We start from the raw sequence: 26000 nt of genomic DNA, 5'->3' as shown, positions 1-26000 counted from the left end.
TTACAGGAGTAAACAGGGAGTGGTGGTGTACTTGCTCAGGTGGAATTTAATGTGAATAGTGATTTTAAAAGAAAAGAAAGTTCTAAATTTTACTTCGGGTTACATGGTGCATGAACTGTTGTAATTCAGGCTCCAGCTGAACTACTTAAGATACCTGCTCTCCTCTCACATGCTCTCTTTTTTTTTAACTGTTCACTGATCTTAAAAGGTTCCTCCAGTCCCCTTCTGTAGTACTGAGTGTTAAAAGTGTGTATTGTTGCCCTGTTTGTCACAATGTGGTTGGTTTGTACATTAAGCTGAAGTGTATAGACTTTGCAATACAGTTTTCAGTTAACTGGTCTGTGTGGTTTTACCTGATCCCTGGAGTTGTTGCAGCTTGCAGCCTGTTCCTAATGGTTTTTAATACTGTGTTCCAAATTGTATAGTGCTTTTTACTCCCTCTGAGTTCAGAAGTAAAAAGAATTCTGCATTAAGTAGACTATATAGAAATTAGTATCTGAAAATAATTAGGTAGAAGTAAAACTAAATTATGTAAGGATTTTTTTCAATACTTTTTGATTTTTATCTGCAAAAGTTTGGGGTTTAATCTGTGAAAGACATAGTTAACTGGATTATTGTTAGTTTGCTTATTTGTATAAACCATCATGTGCAGCCCAGGGCTGAAAGTGCCTTTCCAGTGCCTGTGTTGCAATCTCCTGACAGTGTGTGTCTCAAACTCTTGAGGTAGAGACAGGTAAGATGCTCATGGTGAAGTTCTCTTTGAAACTTGTAGTTGTGTTTACCACCCTTTTGGGAGGGTAGCAGTTCCTGCAGTGAGTTTGTGCTGTGGGGAAACTGATTATAAAAAGCTGAAGCTCTGCATAGGTTTGAGAATGTTTTCCTAGGATAGCAGAGATCAGGGAGGTGCTTTTGTATTTGATGTCTTGGAGTAGATCTGTGCTGTGGATTGGGACCCCAGCTGGCTGAGCTGAGGAGTGGCTGTGCCATGTCACAGTGCCTGTGTGCTCTTACTGGTACAACCTCACAGTGCAGCAAGTGAGATACTGACCAAGTACTGATAAAGGGGTTTAAGGTTCAAGCTGTACTCAGCCAACTCATAGATTGTAAAATATTAGGACATATTATAATACTCAACATCTTCCTTTTTTTTAAGTTGCCTTTTTTTATGTTGAATTCTGAGAGGGGTGTAGTTTAACTTACATTTTGCTGCAAAAAGGTAATAGGTGTATGAGATAAGAATGGATGTTATTTTACATTTGCCATATGTCATTATTACCATCCCAGGTTCTTTTGGATAATAGTGCTAAGCTTGAAGTATATTGAGATTTTAAATTGAATTCTGGTTTGCCCTCTCCAGCTCCAGCCCACTTTCTTCAGGCCAGGGAAGAGAAGAAGTAGCATCTGTAGTATGGGTTTTGTGTAATGCAGACTTCATTTAGATTGGAAAATACCTGTAATTGTGTGTGGTTTGTCTATGAGAACTTGGGAAGTAGTATCAAAACATCTGTTCAATTTGTGCAGAGTACTATGAAAGTCAAATTTTCTTCTCCAAATATATCTTCCTGAAAACTCAGTGTGGAGAAGACTATTTCCTTGCTGCATCTGTCTTTTGCACACCCTCTTCTGTGCATCTCTGTCTCCTGCCCCAGCTAATTTTTGGACATCCCTTTCTCCAGACCTGCATATCCTTCCATTAGCCTCACTTTGCCAGCAAGCTACAATCCTACTAAGAAGAACTTTTATTTCAGTGTGTAATTCATAATTGCAAATGGTTAATTGCAGGCTGCTGTGTTTGGCGTAGAGACCACAGTCACAGTTCATAGTGTGCGCAGCAAATAGACCACACTTAACCTCGGCCATTCCGAAACGGCCAGGTGCACACCTGGAGTGAGCAAAGTGCTTCTAGAGCAGTACCCAAAGGAAAGAAGTCTCTGGTTGCCCCTCTCTTAAAGGACAGCAGTTTTTGTAGCTGATTTCTGTCTCTTGTCTATATCTGTGGGAGACTTTGCTGCCCTGGCATGAGGCAGGTGTTGTGGCTGGAGGTAACCCCTTCTCTCTCGGGTGCAGCTGCTGCTGTTGGCAGCAAGTCCAGCAAAGCTGGCCAGAAGGATTCCCTCCTGATGGGACTTTTTTTATTCTTTCCCTTTAATGCCAAAGAATATTTTTACTGGAGACCAGAATTCATCATACAGGTTGAACAGAAGAAAGCTGGTTTGAAAATGGAAATTGAACCAAATTAATGTTGTTTGATTCAATCAGATACAGGGACTCCCTGATGTGCAAGAGAGAGGCAAGGGAGGTGAAACTCTTAACAGGTGGATCTGTTGCACCTTCCATGCTGCTGGTAGTTGTGTGCAGTGTTTAAGTCTGGTGTACCTTGTAAGTTTGCTTGTAATGGGGACTTGCTGTGGATTGCCTACTGCAGCTAGGACTGGGGATTCCCAATCCTTCACACCTCAGGTTAAGAGCAGTTTTTGGGGGGAAGCCCCATTGGGAGATGGGTGGGGGGAGAAAACGGGGGGAAATCCGGCACATACGATTCTGGACAAAGTTGAAGGTCTGGGACTGTATAAATGACACGTTCTTTTGTTGTTTTCCTTGTTGCAGATGACTTGTTTAAGGTTCACAAACTTAAGCCAAATCTGAAGTGGCGACAGGCTTTTGACAACTACTTAAAAACAATGCCTCCTTACTACTTACTGGTATGTTACTCTTCTCATCTCATGTTCTGGGATATAATGGCTGATGTGACCTCTTCCTAGTACATTTTTTACATAATTATGATGGCATTTTAGGTATTTAACATTCTGCCTTTCAGAGGTATGTAGACTAGAGCAAACATTTTTAAAAACGAAAAAAAACTGTAGAAGTACTGAGGATATTAAGTGTTCAGATATTAAGTTCAGATATTAAGTGTTTAATAAATGTGTTTTCTGATCATTAAACACTAAATGAATTTTGATCAGAAGTACTTCAGAACATTCAGAGAAGCCAAATTTGGCATTATTTTTGTAACTGGATAAGGAAAATGCAGATTATGAGGTTGTTTGTTAATGTGGGTGAAGTGCTAGAACTTGGGAAGCTGATATTGACTGGGCCAAATGAAGGGTGGAGGGAGGCACTGTGTCACCTTTTATGTGTAGCTTGGACAATGCACCTCAATATGGACTTGCATCATCCCGGCTATTCTGGACCTGAGCCTTTGAGTGGAAATTGCCAGTGGCACCACGCTGTGTGGTGTCTTGGTGATGTGGCATAATGTCCATTGTGAGCTAGTTAGACACCAAACTCATGTCACATGTTATCTGAATAGACTTGAATTTTAGTGGCCAAAAGTGGAAAAGCTAGAGCACTAATCTATGTGCCTTAGCTTCCTATAATTGAGCTTATAAATTTCTTTTTTAAATACTTATTCTCTTACTATTGTGTATTTTGTTTTCCTTATAGCCATTAAAGAAAGCCCTAAGGATGATGGGAGCTCCAAATCTGATATCAGATAATTTAGATTGTGGACTTAGTTACAGTGTTATCTCTTACCTTAAAAAACTCAGCCAACAGGTAGTATTGATGAAACCTTTGCAATTAGAAGTGCGTTGATTATTTAGTTTGTGGTAATCTCATTATAAAGCAGTTAATCCCTGTGGGAGTTCATATGGGTGTGCAGCATATATTATAATTGAAGATTGGTGAGCATTGCCACTGCAAATGTGGATGAATCTAGTATGGTTCTGTAGCCAGTGATTGTGCCTTCTGTAAGTGGTGGAGAGGAATGTAAATGAAACCTCTTCAGCTCTACTTCAAATATCTGCTAGATTTCAAACTCCAAAGATAATCATTAATTGGGTTTATGGCTGCTCTTGCCATTGTTCTTCACAGCTGAAGTCAGAGGCTTGCTTTCAGTCTCATGTTTATTTCCATGTGTCTCTTGGCAATATCTATTTTCAAAAAAAAAAAAAAGTGTTCTTGTCTGTGGGGAGTAAAATCCCAGTTCAAGCTTTATGTCTGAGCTTCCTGTTTCCTTCAGGTCAGTCTTTCTGTGTGTTAATTGTGACCTGGTGGGAAATAGTCCTACATATCTTTTCTCTTTGCCAAGACTGCCATTCCAGGTGTAAGGGCCTGGAAGTTCTTCCTCCTTAGCATGAGGGGCTCTTAAAACAGTTCAATATCTAGAGGGCAGTGGGGAAGCAGTGCAGCCTTTAAAGTTACAAAGAAAAAATCCTCCGCCTTAAAGAATGCACAAAATAGATCCCAAAGCCTCTGAATGACTGAGCATCTACTAGACATAAAACTTCCTGTGGTATTTTGGTAATCTAATGATATGTAAATTCATATGATTTATCTGCACTGTGGTGTTGGAATGACTCGAGATGGCTGCTGTGGCTCTCACAGGCGTTCTCAGCACGTGGAACAGTTTGAATGTGTGGAATGCATTATAAGCTCCTCTATAGGCACAGGCAATTCCAGAATTCTGCTGTGCTCCTGCTGTCCTTAAATTCAGTTTCCCACAGATAATGAAGCAAACTCTGCAGAGGAGGAGATCTGGGGGAAGTGGCTTGCAATCACAGTGGGTTTTGGGTTTTGGTTGGTTGGGTGGGGTTTTTAAATTTTTTTTTTCTTTGGAGGTATTGCTAGTGGGTTAAAAAAACCTTAACTCCAAATACAGTCAGAGCTTAATACAGTAAAATTCTCTGTAGCTGTAATAAGAAATCTGTGCTAATTGGAGAAGTGATACGTTTTTAGAAATGTTCTCATAAAACAAATTTCTTTTGCAACTTTTCTCCCTGATATTGTTACAAACATACAGGGCAGTTCATAGGTTGCTTCAAAAATAAACTGAAATTATATTACTATATCTGAATAATACTGTTGTTTTAGATGCAACTGTATTGTAACCTAAGGCATCCTACCTTCCATTTTGTTTTTTTTCTTTCCCTTTAAAGTTGGTTCTTCAGGGACATGAGAGTCACAGACTTACAGCAAAATCAGGGATATTCACAGACCTCCTACTGGCATATAAATTTAGATACACTGGCTAAATATTTTTCCATATGCTAGCACATTAGGATTTCTTTATGCTTGAGATCTAATCTATGAAATCAAATATATCCCTGGGTAGGTAGTAGGGAACTAAATTTGTAGTTTTAGTCTGCTAATGTACTGTGTGTTTTTTGTACTGGAAATGTGCAATGCCTGCTGATTCTTTAACTCACGGTGTGATTCCATTTTAGACAAAAATAGAATCGGAACGGATAATAGGTTCAGTGGGTAAGAAAGTTCCACAAGAAATTGGAATAAAAGTGAAAAATCACTCCAGTGGCCTCTCCTTGGTACACAGTAGGGATTTTAAACAACTGCTGCAAGGGATCACTGGGGAATCTCCTCTGAGACTGTCAGAAATGAATGTTAAAGAATTTGCTGGATTCCACATAGGACTTTTAAACAAGGTAAACAGCACTATGATCTTGCATGACTGTGCAGTTAATCCTCATCTGTTTGAAATGCAATTTTTATGGACTTAGTGTAGAAGGAAGTACCTTCACTGAGCTGTGATGAGTACAGCATAGACATAAAGAGGGAGAAGAGTAAATGCAATTTTTTTGCACTTGATTTTGGGACACTGTTTGAAAACCCCACAATAGTAAATGAAAATGACTGTGTTTTAAGTGCCAATCTCTGCAAAATACAGCTATTATTGTTCATCCACGAATTAATGTGCTTACTCTTAATGGAGCTGAAAGCACTAATGCTGCATAAGGTGGTGTTGAAGAGACAGCCACTGAGCTGCTTGTAGCCAGTTATGAAGCTCTAAAGTTACTTATGAATATTTTTTAAAAATTAATGTTATTACAGTTCATAGTGGAATTTCTCCATGCATGAGAACTGATGGATTAACTGGAAGTTACTTATTTTGTTACAAAACTAGGATTTGAAGCCACAGGCATTCAGAAATGCATATGATATTCCTCGTCGCAGTCTTCTAGACCAGCTAACTAGAATGAGAACCAATCTTCTGAAAACACACAGGCTTATCTTGGGGCAGGATGAAGGTAAGGAGTCAGTTCATTAATAGTTTGAAGAGAATACAGCCATTTTTGTTATTTGCTTAAGATACTGGTTTCTGTCTCTGTTGTGGGAGCAGAGTGGTCATTGCATCTCTTGCTGAGTCAGACAATGTCCTTTTCTTGACTCTGAAAGGGAAGGAGGGAAATCTTTGCCTTCTGTCATGCAAGATGTCGTGCTTTGAAATTTAAAAATAAGTTTTATGGGAGAGCTTTCACATTCACTAGGGTTCAGTAGACGTGTTACAAAGTGATGGGTGCTTAAGGCAGAGAGGAGCTCTCTTTATTTTTTGTGAGATGCTGGTGGTCTAAAGATGAAATTGTCAGCATAGAAATTAAACTTGCTTACTTTTTATTCTTCTGCCAATCAAGCTCAGCTCTTGCCAGGCTTATTACCACAGTTGTAGTCTTGAGCTCCTCCTCTGTAGTGAAAAGAAATAATTAGTTCTAGTTCTTAAATGCTAACACTTGAAATTGAGGTGTGAAGTTTTTATTACCTTAATTTTAGGACGAAATCAAGATCCCTTTTCTGTTGCAGACTGCCTTCATAGTGTTCCTGTTGCTCAGATGGGAAATTACCAGGAATACCTGAAAATGATGCCTTCACCTCTTCGGGAAATTGACCCAGATCAACCAAAAAGACTCCATACATTTGGCAATCCATTTAAACAGGACAAGAAGGTAGGAGGAGCCTTGGTGCCTGCTGTGCCTTTATGTTTAACTCAACTTGAAATAATTTGTGAGTTGAATTTCTGCCCCACAACTACAATATATTGCTAACCTGTGCAGCCTGTGGAAAGGAGGGATGTCTCCCATGTGGACCAAGAGGAATGTGTATTGATTTGTGCTGATTTACAGAGTGGCACTGGGCTCTCTGGTTACGTTGGATGTCTCTGTTCTGAGAGCTGTCAAGTGTTCTGAAAGCCACTTGAGTCTGAACACAGAGGGACTCAACTCATCAGTGGATTGGTGAAACAGTTGCCGTTTTGTACTGCTACTTAAATTATTACTTCCTTTTCAGGGTATGATGATAGATGAAGCTGACGAGTTTGTGGCTGGGCCCCAGAACAAGATCAAGCGTCCCGGGGAGCCCAACACGCCGGCGTCGCTGAAGAGGCGGCGCAGCATGTCCCCCCTGCTGCGGCGGCCGCAGTCACCACCCGTCGTCACCAACCATGTGGGCGGCAAGGGGCCACCCGCTGCTCCTGGCTCCCCCTCCTACCTGGGCCTCAAGGGTGTCCCAGCAAACAAAGGTATACTGAGATGTGCTACAGCAGCTCAGGTCCTGGGGGGATCTGGGGAGGAAGGGAAAAGGTTCTGCCAAGCGCGTCTGTGCTTGCTGTTACGTAGGAGCGGGTTTCTTTTGTTGGCCTAGATAAACAGGCTGCTGCTACAGCTAATGAAATCTGGAATAAAAAAAAACCCCAACTGTTTGGAGATAGCAAGTTTCTCAGATCAGCTTTTACTTTTTCTTTGTGTATTCTGTGGCAAAGAAAGAAAGTTAAAATATAGTTGTTTCATTTCCCGCAAATAGGAATTTCCATACACACCTATTGCAGCAAATGGAGTCAGAAGAAAACTTCATTAGCTGGGTTTGGGGAGGAGAAGGAAGACATGAGTTTAAGTAGGAGTCATGACATTGCATTAGGAATAGAGAACATGGTGACTTCACAACAGTGATAGGAGATGTAAATCCAAAGGGGAGGTATTCCCTTGGTCACATCCACAGTTGAATAAAAGTATTGGAGTGTTGTCCAGCGCTGTCAGATTGCTACACAGCACTTCAAACAGAAAGGATACAGAACTACTTCACTTTGGTTCTTTTGATGCTGCACTTATACACCAGTAAGATACATGTTTCTCACTTGTAGATGCCAATAACAGTATTATCCAAGATGGCAATGGAGAGAAGAAAGCAGAAAATTGTCAGTCAGCAGAGAAGCAAATTGATGGCTTACCTGTGCAAATGGCTCCTGTGGTTCCATCTGCTGTGGGAGAGGATGAGATGTTACCCAACGACTTAGACTCCTTACCTGTTGAATTCAATTGTTTAAGTGAAGATGGGTTGGATCATAAACCTGGTACCAACGCACTTGTTCGAGGGTCTCTGAATTACAGTGTGAGTGGAGATGACCAAAAGCGGGCCATGGAATCTACTTCTGAATCTGTGCCAAATTCCTTTAAAATAACACCTACCATGTTGGAGGGAAGCAATGCTGACATCAAAATTAAAGTGATGAAAGAGGTTCGCAAACCTGGAAGAAGTAAGTTATTTGGGTTTGTTTATCTCAGTAGTACATATTATATGTGGTGGGAGAGAGAAGACTTCTGGAAGGAAGGAGCTATTTTCAATATACACCCAACTTCAGATTTTGAATAATTTCTGGTTGCTCTAAATGAGGGGGCAAAAAAAGGAGGAAGTGCTGGGCAGGTGAGTTAAGTTTAGACTTGTGCTTGGGAGGCTGTGTGCCAAGTCAGCCTGTTTGCCCTCGAAGACAGGTTAGCTGGTGTAAGGTGCTCTGTGAAAGCAGCATCTTTCAGAGGTTTTGGTTGTGTTACCCGTGATCTAATGAGACTGAATACTCTGCCTTGGGCTGCACTGCTACTGTGTACACACTGTACTTGTTGTTCTGTGTCCATCAAAACTCCCTTTGCAGGGCAAAGGCACATCTCTGTAAGGGTGCATCTTGGAATATGCATGAAAGGGAATAGTAACAGTTTCTAGCAGAGTGATTTTTTAAAAAAATTTCGTCAGACTAATCAGTGGTGAAACACTAAGAGTTGCAAACTCTTAAGAACTGAAGACTAAAAGTGACATTCTGCAAAGGGGGCTCATCCAATTTTATACCAAATTCATGCCTAGTAAATGGTGATGTACAGTAAAACTGTGTTCAGTGTTAGTCACCTGTTTTGCTGTAAAATTCAAGCAGAAAAAGAAAGTCATCAAAGAAAGAAGCTAAATTGTTATGACTTAAATATGTGCATCTGTTCAGAGGTCTGACCATTTATGCTCCCTCTGCCTGCTGCATCATTCTGAGCTGACTCTTGGTCACAGCACCATAAATGTATTCATACTGGGGTCAATTATGGGAAATAGTGAAACAGTGCTGGTTTAAATTTTTTTTCCAATTTCATATGGCTAGTTAATTCTTTGGCAGTGGACATATTTACCTTGTACCAATGGGACAGTTGTGTTGTGCTCACACTAAGGGTTGATAATTTTTTATTCTTTCTAATAATAATAAATAAATAAATAATATTTTATTATTCTTTCTGGAGATCTAATGGCAAACCTCTGCATTCAGAAATGATGGCTCCAGGCCAGATCAGGGTTTGGTGGCCCTGTGCATGTTAACTGTGATCATGGAAACAGGAGGCTTCTCTGCCCAGCCAGGATTTTCTGAGAATAAATGTTCCTACCTGCTGCTCTTTAAAAAGAGCCTTAATCTTTGGTGCCACATTTGAATTCCCAGACCATCAGTATTACTTCAAATTATTCTGTCACCTGTGTCCTGCTCTCAAAGCTAATGCAGGTGTTTTTCTTGCCTCATCTGTTTTATTATACAGAGATACATGAAACTGGGCTTTGTTTTTCCTTTTTGGCTCTTGAGCCAAAAGATTTTTGAAATTGCATCTGCAACATTCATTTTTAATACATGGTTGAATTTTTATCTCTTTTTTAGATTATGAAAAAATATTTTCTCTTCTTGAGGAGGTGCAAGGACCTATGGAAATTCAGAAGTATTTCATTGAATTTGCTATCAAGGAAGCAGCAAGGTTTGTATAGATAGAGATGACTTGGAGTCATAAATTAAGTATGAATTTAGATCATAGTAGTAAATTATAAACTTTATCAGTGCTAGTATTTTGATTTTCTGTTTTGACATATTTAAATTATAATTTAGTGGTCAAACTACTGTTATACTTTTATATAGCAAATGGTCTTTACTTGAAGTTTAATTATGAATTAGTTAACAGGTTGCTGTTAAAAACCAACTCAAAATATGAGTGGGTTGGGGAGGGACAGATGTATTAAATTAAATTTTCTAGCCATTCTAATGCTAGAAATAAGCTCTTCGCTACTGGAAACAGAGAGCTTCTGGTAATAGGATTTGTCATGGCTGAATATTCTTGAGTTGTTTAACTGTATCTCTGGAAGAAGAAATTTATATTGCTCTCCCTCTCTTCTGTAGGTTTAAAAAACGGGTCTTAATACAACACTTAGAGAGAATACTAGAAGAACTAGATTTCACCAGCCCACCCAACAGAGTTAATCATGTCAACAGTAGATAATAATGTACCAGCCAGACGAATGCGGACCAGGAATGAGTTTGCTGTGCCACAGAAGAGTGGAAGAGGACGTAGCTGCTGCGCTCACCATCTCGGCAGTCAAGTGATTTTACTGTCACAGTCTGAGAAGAAGCAGTGGAGCTTTAACTTTAAGAGCCTGATTCGGCAGAAGCTGGGCTATAACCTTAAGGATTTGCTATGAAAGGTGTGGCTTTTTCCTGTGGAGGGTGCTCTTTGCTCAACAGGCGGAAGAAAATTGCTGCCCCTCCTGCAGGTGATGAGAATTTACTCATTTGAACGCTGTCATTAGACATTTACGTGCTATAGGCAGCAGGTTGCACTAAAATGGGGCACTGTCAAATGCACACACTGTCTGCATCGTGGAGAGAGCCCGTGTGTTCCCAAAAAAACCCTCCCAGAAACACCTGCACTGGTAAAATTGCATGTTACCACCACAGAGACAAGGGTCTTGTTCCCAAGAACTGCTAGCCATGCCTTTAAACTTGAGATTCAGTGTAGATTGAGAGTAAAGAAACTGCTATTGTGTTAATGAAAGCTAAAGACAGCCCTGTGACTGTTACCACCTGATGGTCACTAAACAATCTACCTCAGACTCTCTTCTGTTTTGTCTGCAGACATTATGAAAGTGCACCTGAGGCTTCCCAGGTCCCCGACTTCAGTTCTCTTTCATCCTGTGAGGAGGACGGAGATTCTTCAGGTGGCCTTGGCACACGCTGTGCTTTGGAAGCACTAAAAGGAAACGCTTTTAAAAACGTGTATTTTAATGTTCATACAAAAGAGATTATTTTGAACAGTATTGTTACCAGATCACTAATTTGATATTTTAACTGTATAAATTTTTTTGGAACATATGTATATATAAAATAAACCATTTTATTAATTTTTAAGAAGTGCTAATCTGAGGAGTCTGTAGCGGGCAGCACTGAGTTCCTCCAGTTGTCTGTTACCAGCAGACTGAGGATATTTTTGTAAAACCAGCTGAACCTGGTCTTTCACATCCTCAAACACAGCTTGTGGCGTTAGCTGCAGAATGTGTTTGTACCCTGGAGCACCTGCCCAGGTGTCACTCAGCTTGGCCTCTGGGGTGCACATTTTTACTCAGTTCAGGGCCATAAGTTCCAGTTTAGCAAACCCTTGGTTACCTGAGCTGGTATCTTCTCTGTTCCTCTTAACCATTTTATCCAAAGGCAATTCCATATATGACAGAACATACAAAGAAGACTGAAGCCACCTGCATGTAATGATTTTTTCTCTCTAAAGCAGTACCAGTAGTGTGCCAGTATTAAGTGACTCTTGGGATGAGTGTGTACTTTCAGTTGTTCGCTCATAACGTCCTCTGATCCTCTAACAGGTTTCTTTAAAAGACAGGTTGAAGTTGTGCTCATGCTGATTTGTGCTCTTGGCCTCATATGGGAAATATCCCAGGGATTCCAGTGGAATGGCCAGGCAGGGAAACAGATTCTCGTGGGGAGCCTGTACTTCTCTGTTCCTGCTGGTATTTTTAGTACAAACCAGCCTGTGAGACATCTTTTCCATCCGCTCCAAAGCAGTGGCCTTGGTTTCCTTGGAAGATGCAGTTTGACCATTGGAATGACACCAGTGAAATCCAAGAAGGAAATTAAATTCAAGAAGGAAATGAAATACAGCAACAGCAAATCTCTGTCATGGTGTATATGAATGAAGTGACATAGGGGAAGGCATTATTATAAAAGTGCCCTGATTCTTAGAAGAAACTTCTATTCATCTGTGCAGATGAATAAAATTAAATTTATTTTTTTTTTAACCCCACAAATACCTTGAAATGATACTAAGGGGGATTTACTCCATCAAATTTCACGTGGCAGCTGTTTGTCACTGTGATGGACCTCCCATGCCAAATGTTGGACTCTCACAAGGGATTTTATTTACAGAGGGTCAGATATACTGTGCATACCTCCTTGTAAAATGGCCTGGTTAAATGCATCAAGTTGCATGTAATGTGCTATTCTTGAAATAGTAGGTGATAAGAGGAGACAGCTTTCTTCCATATAGTTAATGGCTATTTAATTTTCATCACTGATTCCAGACACACTCGCTTGATCATTGTGTGTCCAAGAAGGGACCATATTTTTTACTAGTGACCTTATTAGTGTGTAAATCTGCTCTTTTGGTTGGATGCAGTTGGCTGCCAAATCAGCTGCAGGGAGCTGGTAACTTTCATTCACCTATTTGGAATCTTGCACCTCAGAAGCTACAAAATATTCAAGTGCAAACAATGAGAATTTTCCCTTACCTCACCATTATTTTATCTGAATAGATTGAATTTGGGTTAGAATATTAGAGGAGCAGAAACCATATAGTGAACTGGACATGAGTCTTCATAAGAAGAAAGGAAGGAAGATTTTCTCAGGGGTTGTGGCAGTGCAGAGATGGAAAAAATGGAGCAACACCAGTTGAAGTGCACACACAGCCCTGAATTCCACATGGAAATGACTTTGTTTAGGAAGCAGAAAATTGTCCACAACTGATTTAAGAAGATTCTTAATGGAGAGAATTCCTTGTGAGCCAGACCCCAGTGCTGAACACAGTCCCAGGCTGTGCTGGCACTTCAGGGACAGCCAGGAGGTCCATGCTGGTGTCAGGCCTTGCCTTTCCTGGTACAGATCACAGCCCAGCAACAAGAGCTGTGTCACCAGGGCTGTGACCTGTGTGACAGGTGAGCCTCTCACAGCAGGAGCGTCCTTCAGTAAGGATCGGTCCACTGATGGGAATTGGAAACCCCTTGTGCTTTGCACAAGCTTATATATTTGAACCCTTGTTTATGTAACGTTGAAATAATGTGGCACAGTTGAATGTTGGGAAGTAGGGAAGAAATACAGCTCTGTGTTTCCTGTAAGGAGCACTGTTTAACAGGCTGAATTGACAAATTTAGCACTTCCCTGCCTTGGGTGGAAGGGTTGTGAGGTGCTTTGGAGTCCGGATACCTGTGTGAGTTCTGCTACATCCATTTTCTGACCCTCTCTTAACTAGGCCTCCTCAGTGTGTGTTAGTTTTGTTTTTTCCCTTGTAGACATCCAGGTATTTTCCTCCTAAGCCATGCAGCCCCTAGGCTGGTCACTATGGCAGGCGTCTGGTTCCCAGTTTGGGGGCGCAGTGCGTTTATTGTTGGCACGTGTATTCTTGCCCATGTTTAACCAGCATCAGAGAGTGATTTTTATCTTCCAAAATAGCATTTGCAGAGTCTGTTACTGTGCTGTGGTCAAGCAATTGTATGTCTCCCTTTGCAGGAGACTGTAAAAAAAAACAACAAACCCAAACCTATTTTTTGGGGTTTTTTTTTCCATCTGGTAATTTTCTCCTGGTTCTTCCTCTAAACTGAAATGGCAGCAGCGTAGGCTGTTGAGTTTGATTTCTTTTGGTCTGTTTTTTAGCATCTACTAAGAAACTTCTGATGGAAAAATACAAGAAATGTATTACACAACAGAAACAGTTAAAAAAACCTATAAAGCACAATTACAGTGTTTCATTCCAGCAACATGGCAACATCACACCTTTAGCAAATGGACTTGAGAGTGCTTGTCTTGAGAATGTGCAACCTAGTTAAGCAGAAAACAAGGCCAAAGTCACCTCAGATCTGGCAGACAGGAGGTTTGGCAGAGATGTGAGGAAGGATGTTAGTCACTGGCATTAAAAGGAGCTGCTGCTTGCAGGTCTGCAAAAACAAACTGAAGTCTATTCTAAGTGGAAAAGGAAGAAACTGGAGAAGAAGAATGCCTTGGGATTTAGCAAAAATCTTCTGGCCTGCAGGAATTACTAAACTGTATTCTAAATCTGAATCTTGAGATCATTTCAAGGAGGATGGACTAAACAAAAAATGTTGAACTTTCCTGAAATTACTCATTAGGTTGAGCTGCAACCTGGCTTCTTGTTTCATCACCAAAAGATTGTTGGCTTGGCTTTGGCATTGGTGTTTTTCTTACTCTCAGTCTGTGATGTGGTGTTGTCTCTTGGTAGTGGCTAAAGCATTGTGGCAGGAGAGCTCTGTGGTTGTCTGTGGAGCTGGGAGTGCAGACAGGGGCTGTGGGAAGGCAGTTGTAGCTTGTGTGCTGTGGGAGGTGGTTCAGCTTCACCTCTCCACATCAGAGCCTTCATTTTAAAAGTGCACAAGATGCTTCTCAGGGCTGGGAGCACAGATCTAGTGCCTTGAGCAGTTGATTACTCAGAGGATGGATGCACCAAGGAAGGAGTTAAAGGGTTGTACAGACTTGTACAGTCTTGTGGTAGATGCTGGAGGATATTTCCACAGGCAGTGGAAGAACTGAGATGCACATGCCTTCAGCCACATGGCTTTGCCAGGAATGGGGACTGCTGGTACCATGTAAGGAAAATTGTCCTTTACCAGGAGCTGGGAAGTGCTCAAAGCAGCTGCATATTTCTTCAGATTTTGAGCTCGGAATGAAGCTCTCAAACAATTTATATTGCAGTCCAAAATAATAGTTTAGCCTGGGAAGGGTGGTGGAATGGAAACCTCAGTTGAGATTTTTGCTGGAGATCTAATGTTTTTGTAAGAGCTTGGGGAAGTTCTATCTTTACATCTGCAGTGGGAATTTGATGGCTGTTTCCTAGTCCTGGACCAGCTCCAGCTGCAGTGGAAGTAGCTGGATCCTTGGCATTTGTATATGCTTGCTGTCATCTCAATCACTGTCACTCCTCTAAAGCAACCAGTCTTGCATAATGTCCCTTAAAATATTGGACACCTCTGGCAATTTGTTGTATCCCAGTGCTCCGCTCACCACTGCTGAGCAGCTGGTAGGAGGGACAGAGCTTTTTGGGAATGATCCCCATGGTGAGTGCTCATTTGAAAAGTACTTAGAGCCCTGCAGGATGTTGAACAGGAGGAGAGGGTTATAAAGTATTTTGGTAGTTAGGGCAAAGCTCTTTCTGCGTGGTCAGCTTGTTTTTTGTCACGTACTCCATAGCAGGTGTATATTTTAATGTTAAAATGTATTTGTAAATATTTAACATGTAGAATATATCAAAGAGGGGTTCAGTCTTTTGTGAAGAATGGAGTTGGGAGACTTTCCCCCTTGCTTCACCTGGCAGCTGTGACCCATGTGCTTGTGCAGAGGTGGTGCTCGCAGAGAAGGATGCTGAGCTGTGCTCAGGTTTCCCACAGGGGGGGACTGATCTGGAACCATCCCACGCCTTGGATCAGTGACAATAGGCAACTGGAGCTGATTTTTCTGTGTTTGTGGAAATGCACTTAGTGTTTCTTGAGGTGGTGGTAGCAGTGTGTACAGTTCCTGTTAGAGCTGAGGAGGCTGTCAGGTTATTTGGGGTTTGAGCAGCCACAGGTCTGGTCAGGGCACGCTGCTGTAGTGGCTGCCTGATCCCTTGGCAGTGGGTGTCTAGGGATCAAGGGTGCTTTCCTAAGTAGGACAGAAATAAAAATGAGCCCTGTTCCCCAAGACTAAAAAGTGATTAAAAAAAAGGCATTTTGCTGATTGCAGATGATTATAATGCAGCTGCTCGACAGTGACATCCCAGCCATGGAAAAATAACATTGATTCTTTGAGCTGTTTTCCAGTCTGTACAGCATATTAAAACCCTTCATGCACAGCTGGCACATTTAACTTTGATTATGTTGTTGAAGTGACTGATCTGAGAGCAGCCTGGATCCCAGTTGCTTGCAGAATTTGAAAATAAGATTGCTCCAATTCATCTGCAGTTGGTTATTTTGGAAAAGAGACAAACTATCTCGAGCACTTAGGGCTGCTAATTAAAGTCTTGTGGCTCTCCTCTGAGAGTCTTTAAAGATGGATGGAGGGACTTACCCAAGGTCATATAGTGTGTCACTAACAAAGATGATTATAAAACCCTAATTTGGTCTTGCATACTTGAATTATTTCCCTGGTGTGGACAATCCCACCACAAACCAACACACTGGCTGCTGGGCTCTTGTACATGTCAGTGAGTTCCTTTTTTTCCCCTGTGCTCTCCCACCTGCTAGATGTGTCTGGCATGGTAGCAGCGTGAGGTGGAGACAGAACAGGCTCCCTACTGCTTCCACACAGAGGTGGCTGCGGTGGGTGCCTTTTGGCTAGCAGTGTACTTCTGGGGCTGGAAAAAAGCAGGAGCTTGGAAAGGAAGGTAGGAGGGTTGCAGAGAAGCTGCCCAAGCACTTGTGGTGGTACTGCCTCTTTGTTAGTTTGGCTTCTGACCCGAGCTCCAGCACCTTTCCTTTTGCAGCTCAGTGAAAGCACATTTTGAAATTCTGCTGGCATCCATGTCTTCAGGGCTCCTTCCTCTGCACGCACAGAACTTAGAAGCCTCTATCCAAAATGGTCATTAGTGGAAAAGGAGACAGCGGGGGGGACTCGGGAGCTCTGGAAGAGGCTGTTTTAAGTGTATCACAGCCATCAAACCCTCCCGCAGGAGTTCTGTCAGAGGGCAGGAGTGCCAGTGAGCGGCGGCAGCCTTTGGCTCGCTGGGAGCTGGATGTGGGCAGGACGTGCTGGGGCTCGGAGAGCCGGGAAGGCTCTCACCGAGCCAGGAAGGCTCTCACCGAGCCGGGGAGGCTCTCACCGAGCCGGGGAGGCTCTCACCGAGCCGGGAAGGCTCTCACCAAGCTGCTGCTGCGGCAGCCCCTGCGGCTTCCAGCAGGTGAAAGCGGGTCAGAGCGGCTCCTGGGAACTGTGTGTGAATTCCCCGCAGGAAAGGCAGTAACTGGTGAGTCACAGCCCAGGCTGTGATGGGAAACAGTTGCTGGATAATAGGTTGAGCGATGGTGGTGGATTTTCTTCACACATCAGGACCCTGAGGAGGTTCTGACTTCATGGGCTAGCTGAAAGCTGTTTTTTATCTGGGTTTCAGGTTGCCAAAGCTGAATTCCTGCAAATGTAGGTACAACAGACTCTCCTTCCCAGGGTCTGCCTTGCACCCCTGGTCTTGGTGTACCCACTGTTGAAGGGGGAAGGGGTTGTGAAGGTAAGGAGATTAAAGGGACAGCTTTTTGCTATGATAAGAAACCAGAAAAAGGTAGAAAACCTTGCCCTGTTCAGGCTCAAGCACGAGGTGGGAGCTTCTCTGAGGAATTGACCAGTGATGGATTTGGGAGGTTTGTGCTGTGCTCAGTTCGAGGCTGGTGTGGGGCCCTGCAGGGGGATTTCGTGCTGATGGAGTGCTCTGCTCTATCTGGAGCTCATCTGTTGTGACTCCTTATTTCACTGCTCCTGTTTTGACTTGCACTTCATCTCTGGAGCATCCCGTTGCTCTGCTCCCAGAATGTGGTGGGGTTGAACCTCAGGTCTGCCCCTTTCAAGCTCTGCATCTGCTGCCCTGAGCACAAGACACAAAGGCAGAGAAGAAAGTGCCTTGCAGAGCTCCCCTGCCCACCATGCTGGGAGACAGCTCAGGCTCTTTCCAAGGTTGTCCTCTCTGCCAGCCCCAGACAACCCAAGGCAGCAGCATGGCCATGGCTGTGCTTGGCCACCAGCAGACCTGGGTTTTTAACAGCCCTGGTGCACACTGTGGGATATGTGGGTCCCTCCTATGGGAGATGAACATGGGCCTTGCTCTGCTGTGGCTTTTCCTTTGTGACCTGAAGGAGCTGTATTTAAACAGGTACGGAAGGAGCAGCTGGCTCCAGCTTCAGAGTGGTGCTGGTGACTTTGAGATGGTGCCACCATCCCCAAGGTCCCTCAGCAGAAATCTGTGTGTGACAGGAGGCTGTAGAGCAGCATGGTGGCCTTGGGCAAGAAGGGGGCATTATTTGGCCCCTTCTCTCCCCTCCATGTGCTTTGCATTGTGCTGGGGAGGTGGTGCTTTGCTGGGGGCTCACCCAGGCCTGTGGGTGCCTTGGAGGCTTCAGGAATGGCCCAGGGAGTGACAGCCTGATGTGGATTTGGGGAAGAGAAGGCCCTCATTGGACTGCCTGCCAAACTGGCTGCTCCAAAAGTGCTTTGGGCTGTCTCCTGTTTTGTGCACTTCTGCGTCCAGGATGGGGAATAAATCACTGCTTCAGCCTTTGCTGTCCACACAGGACACTCCTGCATCCTGCACTGGAGCAGAGACCTCCTGGGGTGGGAACAAGGGATTCTGGAGCAGCCTGGGGCTCTGGGGACATCAGCACTGGCCTTTTGTGGCTGGCCCATAACTGCTCTAAAATACACAGCAGAAATACCTTGGGGGAGGAGGGGAATATTTTCTTTCCTTCTATTTTTTTTTTTTTCTGAATCCAAAGTGAAGTGTCCTTGCAGCACAGCCCGCCCCTGGCAGATCCTGGGGGAACTGGTTCAGCCAGCACCAGTCTGGGCAGGGAGGGCACTGCCAGGGCTGGGTGCTCTGCCTGCCAGCACTGGGATACGAACTGGGAATAAACAGCCACATCTCTCTGTGTGGGGGCTGTGGATTCCCCGGGACCACTGGCATAGGGGGAGCCATTGATAATCCACATGTCACCTTTTATTTATTTTTTTTCCATCTCCCTTCCTATTAAAATGGCCTGGGAAGCTGTGACACTGCACAGCCTGGGCTTCTGCCAAGGAGCCCTGGGGCTTGTGTTCCTGCTCATGCTGCCAGGCTCCTGGCTGCCTCACTGCTCTGTGAACTCCCATTTGCCTTTCTTGGCTGGAAAAAGGATTAAGTTAGCAGGACAGGAAAATTAATTAGCTGCCATTTTAAGGATGTAGCTTTCATCGCAGTCCAAAGTGTTTTGAAATGGCTTTGTGTCACTGAGACCAACCTGGGGTTGATTAAAAGGCTTTTACCTGCCGGAATATCCGATTTATTTCCACTGGGATTCTGCCCCTGGTGATTATGGCTTCAAGGTGAACCTCAAGGCCAAATCCAAGGAGTGTTCTGCCTTTGCCATTAATACCGGCTGTGGAAAGCTGGTACCAAAGTCTTTTCTGCTTGTTTAACATTCAAAATAGCTTTGCTTTGCCCTTCCCCTCTGCAGGCAGCATGCCAGTCTGGCACAGCATGGCTGGGAGAGCAGGGAACTGCAGAGCTGCAGCTTCCCTGCCCAACTGGGGGGCTTCCTGCAGGGAGCCCGGGGACAGCGCCGTGGCCCCCGATGCTGCAGGGTGAGCCTCAGCCTTCCCAAACTGTCTGCTGGAAAACTGCTGCTGTTTGGTGCAGGTGGCAAAAAGGAGCAGAAATGGTGCCACTCTTGGTGGGGGGGTTGTATCCAGCTGGAGGATGTCCTCACAATAATGTCCTTCCTGCAGGTGTCAGAGATGAAGGGCAGATCTGCTGCAGTGTGCTGAAGTGCAAGAGAACCTGAACCATGGCAAGCAAGTGGTAATGAAGCCAAAAATCATTTTAGGGTTATAAAGTAATTGTCATTCCCTGCTTTCTTCAGCGAGGGGAATTGTGGGTGCTCCAGAGCACCTGGAAGGGGCCATAAGCTTTCCTGAGAAAGCTGTGCTCCAGCTTTGGGCAGCAGTGGGGCATGGAGCACATGGGTCCTGGCACCAGACTGCAGCGATGGCTCCATCTGGGACACATCAGAGGGGGTGACCAGGAGGAAATTTCCACACATGGTGCTGCAGTTCAGCCCTTACTGACCTCCAGAATGAGCTTCTGCCAGTTGCACTCCTATTCTGGCCTCACATGGGAGGGCTGCACAAGTGACCAATCTCTGAAACAAACCAAATCTCCTCACCTGCAAGGATGTAAATGACTCCTGCCCTCCTTAGCAATTCCCCACTGAGCTTTCACTGGAATAGTTCAAAAACCCTGCAAAAATAATGCAGATTAAACCTGCTACTTCAGCAATGAATGGAAATGATCAGCACATATTTTTTATTTTACTATTTAATGTAGTAGAAATATCATGGCTTGTAGCCAAAGCAATTCAAGATGTGACGGCTGTAAATGTGCACTGGGCGAGGCTGGAAACTCTCCAGTCTAATTCAAGAATCTCTTGGCTCAACTCTTGCTTTGCTTTTCAAGAAGAGAAACTCATCTGTGAAGAACCCCATGCTGCAAGGTAAGCATGAGGTGGATTTGGGAGATAGTTAAGGTGCCCCTTCCCAAAGCACTGGTTTTATTGGTATTTTCCTCTTATATTCTGTGCTGGATGCAGAACTGCAGCAGCACAGAAAACAGATGGGGTGAGTCTGCTGGTCTCTGGTGCAATCCTGATGGATGCTGTAGTTGAGCAAACTCCTCCAGTGCTTTGCTAACTTTTCAACCTCCCCCAGTGGAAAAGCAGAGCAAGGAGAGAAAAGTGATCTTGCTCAAGTCCAGGATTTTAACTATCACCAGCCTCAGGAGCAGCCTGAGTGTTTCCTCCAGTGGCTGTTGCAACACCAGACCTTGCAGGAGCCTGTCTGTGGGCTGGCAGGGGATTAACACATGGTAGAAAAGCCTTTACTGTGGTTAAATTGAAGACAGAAAATATGTCAGCTCTGCCAGAGAGGATGACAAGGAGCCTCAAAGGCAAGCAGATTTCCCAGGCTGGTAATATTTCCCTCCTAAGTGTTTTACTCAGCTACTTGCAGCTATTTTGATCCCACCTTCTGATCTTATCTCCCAGTAATGAACAGCAGGGCAGACAGCACTTTCACACAGAACTGCCATAATTAAGGCAATCAGTTCATGTCAGTGCTGGGCAGTCACTTTTAAATAGTCACTCACCAAAGATTTGCTGCATCAGGCTCCAGGATGGTCAGAAATTAACAAACAAGCAGTTTAAGGATATCAATTTTTATTTGACATTGTGAGATCAATAAGAAAAAATAATTTGAACAGCTTTGTGATAGAACCGTTGCTGCTGCAGAGTGAGGCTACTCCTCACGAAAAGGGCCCTGGCTCAGCCACAGGGTGCTCCCAGCAGCACCTGCTCTGAGCAGCAGGTGATGTTCTCCACCTCCCAGTCCCAGCAGCACCTCCCACCTCGGGCAGGTCCCTGTATGGGGACAAATAGGGCTTCTGAGACGCTTTGTGTGAGCAGCTCTGCTCTAAGACCCTCTGCAAAGGGCTCGCTGCAACCACGGCTGCAGAACCCATCTACTGCAGTGGTTACTGAGCTCCTGCTGTGCTTCTCCCTCCTCCTGCTAATTCTGTCCCTCCTCTGCCCCACAAGGTCGCCTGGCCCATGTTCAGCCTCCCCTCTGTGCAGCAGCTGCCACACAGCAGCCCTGTTCCCCAAGGGAACAGCTCTGTCCGCATTGGAGAGATGACCCAATACTATTTCCGAGGCCTTTGGTGCTGGCAGGAGCTGATTTGTGACACCAGCAAGAGGGGAACCAGGACACTTTAGGAACTAATCCTGCTGCTCAGATGCTTTCAGCTGGCAGAGTAACCCTTTCTAATCAAACCCAGATGCTTAGGAGTGATTGTAGAGCAGCAGCCACGGATATTGCTCGAGCACTGGGGCACCCACTCCATAGGACGGGCAGAGCTAGAAAGAGGCTTCGGTTTACACAGTATTTTTGCCAAGTTTTTGCCTTTGACAGTTCTTAACAGTTTAAAAAAATACCAAACACAACTCAACATATGCCAGGACAAAAGGCTGAGTTTCCATTGTGCCAGTGAAACATCCTCCAACTAGGCCAAATTCTCGCTGGCCCCACCAGTATCTCGACCTACCCTCCCTCTGCTGCATCAGGGAGGTGAAAAGCCAGACTAAGAGAGATTTTAGCATTGATTCAGCCCCCGAGGGGAGATAAGAATTTAGACATAAGTAAGAGTTAAGGACAATATGATCAGTTCTAATACATGAAATCAAGACAGTAATCTTAAAACAACAAAGGGCTCAGCTGGAAAAATCAAGGTGGAAGGCTCTGTTGGCAGGAAAGGGGTAGCTGTCCTGGATTAGTGCCAGCAAACAGAGCAAGCTGCTGGACTCTACCCCTGGATCACTCACAGAAGGAACAATTCTTACTGATACTTAAACATGAAGATGACTTGGAGGTTGTACCTGGTGCCAACACCATGTTCAGCACGTACACAGCGTTCAACATTCCCTGGCTCACAGCTGGAGAACACGGAGTGTGGCAGATTATCTACGTGAGCTGCCTCCCCCACACAAGCACCAATGCACAGCCACAGCCCAGGCAACCTGGGGCAACTTACATGAAACGAAGGAGGGCAACGAGGAAATAACGTGGTAGTGAAAAATCAGGAAAAAAAGAATAACCCTTCACACAACTGTTTTTCAGCATTGTAAAAAAATAAAACTGAAAGCAATCTCTTTGACTTCCCCTGCCACACCGTGCTGATGTCCCACAGGCATTCTAGGATCAGATGCTGCCCCTTTTCCTGCTGTTCAGTGATGCAGTGCACACAGCATTTCTGAGGGGGTCCATAAACTGTAGTGCAAGCAAACTGAGAAAATAAATACACTCAAACATTCCCTCCTGTCAAAGAACATTAATTGCAGGAAAAACTAGCTTGCTTTTTGTTTTAACTGAAGTTAAGTTAGCTGCAACTCGTTTTAATATCTGAAACTTTGAAGATGTGTTTTACAGCATAACTGTAGAATTTACACTGCATTGCCAATCCACAATTCGGTCATTCTCATTAACAGTGTACAAAGAAGGTCATTAGTTTATATATATATATTTATATATATATATATTCTATAAAGTCTGGAAGATCAATATAAATACTGCTCCAGAAATTAAAAAAGTGTTTACATCCCCGACTTGAATATTACATCTCAGTGTCCTGGGTTATTGGTATCATCTGTAAAAGTCTTAGCGGCGCAGAGGTTCAAGTTTTCGAAATTTCAGTGCTGAGCTGGATGACAAAGCATCTTGGTTTGAAGAAGAATTCACTGTGTCTGGGGACTGGAATAGTACTCTACCACGATGATTAAATACATAAAAAGACGGATGGTTCCTTAATGTGTCAAATGTCCTTCAAAATAAATGTAAAAAGCCAAGGTTAATACTTTGTCAGAGCAGGGAGTTTAGAACAGTCAGTCTGGGGTGCATTGACTTTAGAGACAGAAATACAAGTTTCAACCCAAAACTCTGGCTTGCTTTTAAGTTTCCTAAACACTGAGGAAATACACAGACAGTTGTGAAAAAGACCACAAGATGTCCACGTCACCAACTTCCCCTTCCTTTCTGGAGCTCAGGGGCAGCCTGTGGCTGCTGCCTGCAGACACACCACATGCCAGCCTTTGTTCAGCTGTCAGGTGTGTTAACACCCTGATGATGCTCAGCTTTCCATCCCCCTGGATGCCTCACACTAAAGGCTTTAGGTGAACACTCTGAAATACAATTATGTCAACTTTTTCACTTCCCCTATTCCCCTGTGATTTTGGAAATGGTCAGAGAGGCAACATCTGCCCATTCAGTTTCCTGTTGAAACGGAATATTCTGAATTGGAAGGAACCCACAAGGATCATCAAGTCCATCTCTGAAGTGAATGGCTCATAAAGCAGCTGAACCCACGATCTTGGCATGCTCTAACCAACTATCCTCTTCAAAATCTTGATACAAAATCCCTTATTTTCTTAAAGTCTTTCAGATGTCCTGCCTTGAGTATACTGTGTAACACTCAATGAGGAAGCAAACACAAGTAAGGTGTGAGCCAAACCCTGCAGTCTGAGACTATGTTACAACAGCAGGTGGTGATTCCTGAGCTCTGCTTCCACCTGCACATTTCATTCCTCTACCAAGTCTGCACAGCAGCATTTCAGATGAGGAAAAGCAGGAAGCTTATTTGATTTCTGACTCTTACCTAACTCTCCCTAAAACTCAAGACATTGCTGGCTTTCACTGGTGTGGCTGTTCCCCTTGGGTCACTGCCTACAGCATGCATTGAAGGACTGAGCTAAGGACAAACGATTTCAGTTTGCACAGAGGAGCAGATACAGGTGTGTACAAAAAGAAGAAAAATAAAACATACTTATTTTTGAGTTCTGAAGTGGCATCCATGTCTTTAAACTCTCCTGCAATATGTGCTATCCCATAGCAGGTGACTGCAAAGGCCAGCAGAGTCTGCAGGACTATCTGCAACAGAGGGAGCACAGTGCAACACTTCCATTACTGAGTGTTCTGCATGTTTACCAAAAAATCTCAGCTTTCACACAGTATCTCTTGAGCTTTTCATCCAGTGACAGCAAATAGAGGTGGGCAATCCAGGCACAGGAGAATTAAAATTCCCTCCTATTTGCACAGCAAAACTGTGGCAGAGCTCCAGCTGCCTCAGCACAGGTCTGGGTTGCACCAACTGAATGGATTCACACAGCTCCTCAGCAAGAGCCTGAGACCAAACACTGTGCACTCCAGGATCCAAACTCCTGCCAGGAACACGCCTGGAGCCCCAGGCCAGGCGCCGTGCTTGGCTCTCCTGGGCACCTGATCTCCCTGCCCTTCTGATTAAGGAGAGAGGGAACAGATAACTGAAATGGAAATTTGAAAAGCAAGCAAATAAAGTAAATAAAAGTCCCCCTCCTGAAGCAGGTTGTGCTGGGATCAAACAGTCACACTGAATAAACGTGTCAGCCAACCAGAGCCAGAGGGTTTACGATGTTTATGCTGCAAAGGAGGTGATGGATGCACAAGCTACATTCAGGGAATCCTGGACAAGATGCTCCAGGGTAGTTCTAAAAGATTGTGAGGTCTGGATCTGGGGTTTGGTTTCACTGACAACTACAACATACTCAGGAAATTGGGATGAAAAATGTGGTTCTTTTTGACAGTGGGAGCTCCGATGAAACTGCAGCTTAAAAATTATCCTTTATGCTTGCCCAGCACATTAAAGGGAAGCAATTCAGCGACTAAACTACCCCACAGTCACACCTTTCACACATTGCAAAAACTTACATCTATGGGCAACGTTTCATCTTCCTTTTCTGTCAACCTCATGTAAGAACGATCTACAAAACAGAAACACACGCACGCGTCAAACGCTCTGTGTATACAAATAAACAGCCCGGCAGCACAAACCCCCAGAGAATCGGCTGCAGAGACACGTGTCAGCCTCCTCGGGCAGCTGGGCCGCTCCTGGTGCCGCTGCGAGGCTCCGCTGCTCCGGAGCAGGGCTGGCCCTACCCCAAGCAGCCGGGAGGGAGGCGGGCCGTGGGGCGGGAGGCAGCCGGGCGGCAGAAGCCAGGCTGAAGCCGCGACCCGGCGGGCGCCAGCTCCCCCTTCCCACCCTTCACTCTTCCCTCCCTTCCCAGTTGCTGCGGCGCCCGCCCGAGCCGAGCCCCGCGCTCCCCCCGGAAGCTCCGCTCTCCCCGCAGCCCGGCCCCCAAGGGCAGGGCCGCCCCCGCCGCCGGGATCGCGGCTGAGGACGATGATGATGCCGGCCCGGCCCGGCCCCCGCCCCGGGAGCTCCCCGTCGGCCGTGTGGGAGTGCCGGTACCCCGGGGCGCCCCGGCCCACCCCTCCCGGCGGTGACTCACGCTGCGCCGCCGAGAAGGCCGCGTGTGCCAGGGCGAACAGGCCGAGCCCCACCAGCCCCTTCCACACCGACCCCGCCGCCATAGCCGCCCGCCGCCGCCAGGGCGCCCCGGCGCGCGATGATGGCGTCATTGAGAGGGCGGGGCCAGACAACGCCCGACTGCGAGGGAGGCGCGGCTTCAGCGCCAGGGGGCGGGGCCACGCCGCTGCTTTCCCACGCGGGGCCATTGATAAAATGCGAGGGGGTGAGCGGACCCCGGGAGGGTTTTGGGGGGCGTCTGAG

The 26000-nt window shown here is 44.9% G+C and overlaps 2 protein-coding genes across 8 annotated transcripts in view; one reads left to right on the top strand and one right to left on the bottom strand.

The window, feature by feature from the left end:
- LOC107203887 (integrator complex subunit 6-like) overlaps positions 1-11272 on the top strand; it is a 39896-nt gene extending 28624 nt beyond the window's left edge. For 2 of the 7 annotated variants that reach the window (XM_033514003.1, XM_015626460.3), the window contains one exon: positions 2608-2702. In XM_033514003.1, the coding sequence (XP_033369894.1) occupies positions 2608-2646 (39 nt within the window). In that variant the 3' untranslated portion in view covers positions 2647-2702. Of the gene's footprint in view, positions 1-2607; positions 2703-3447; positions 3559-5228; positions 5445-5923; positions 6048-6597; positions 6741-7080; positions 7313-7930; positions 8324-9742; positions 9837-10252 lie in introns of those variants that run through there. The other 5 variants (XR_002001704.2, XR_002001703.2, XM_015626457.3 and 2 more) reach the window with 5 other exon arrangements.
- Positions 11273-21046: 9774 nt separating this feature from the next.
- On the bottom strand, positions 21047-25824 carry MMGT1 (membrane magnesium transporter 1). The gene is made up of 4 exons (XM_015626461.3): positions 25720-25824; positions 25139-25191; positions 24219-24322; positions 21047-23219 (listed from the first exon to the last, which is right to left on the bottom strand). Exons 1-4 carry the CDS (start codon positions 25799-25801, stop codon positions 23057-23059), a joined length of 402 nt encoding a protein of 133 aa, XP_015481947.1. The 5' UTR covers positions 25802-25824; the 3' UTR covers positions 21047-23056.
- Between the last annotated feature and the right edge of the window lie 176 nt (positions 25825-26000).

This window comes from Parus major, chromosome 4A, assembly GCF_001522545.3.
Source record: "Parus major isolate Abel chromosome 4A, Parus_major1.1, whole genome shotgun sequence".
NCBI classification, from domain to species: domain Eukaryota; kingdom Metazoa; phylum Chordata; class Aves; order Passeriformes; family Paridae; genus Parus; species Parus major.
Note: the sequence above shows the minus strand (reverse complement) of the source record. Positions and strands in the feature narration are given on the sequence as shown.

What these genes read in the sequence shown, in the direction of transcription:
- MMGT1 (XM_015626461.3), bottom strand. Translation starts at nt 25,801, where the DNA reads ATGGCGGCGGGGTCGGTGTGGAAGGGGCTGGTGGGGCTCGGCCTGTTC. An exon ending in GGCCTTCTCGGCGGCGCAGC is followed by an intron (nt 25,192 to 25,719) that starts GTGAGTCACCGC and finishes TCTGTTTTGTAG; the next exon opens with ATCGTTCTTACATGAGGTTG. An exon ending in ATGAAACGTTGCCCATAGAT is followed by an intron (nt 24,323 to 25,138) that starts GTAAGTTTTTGC and finishes CCTCTGTTGCAG; the next exon opens with ATAGTCCTGCAGACTCTGCT.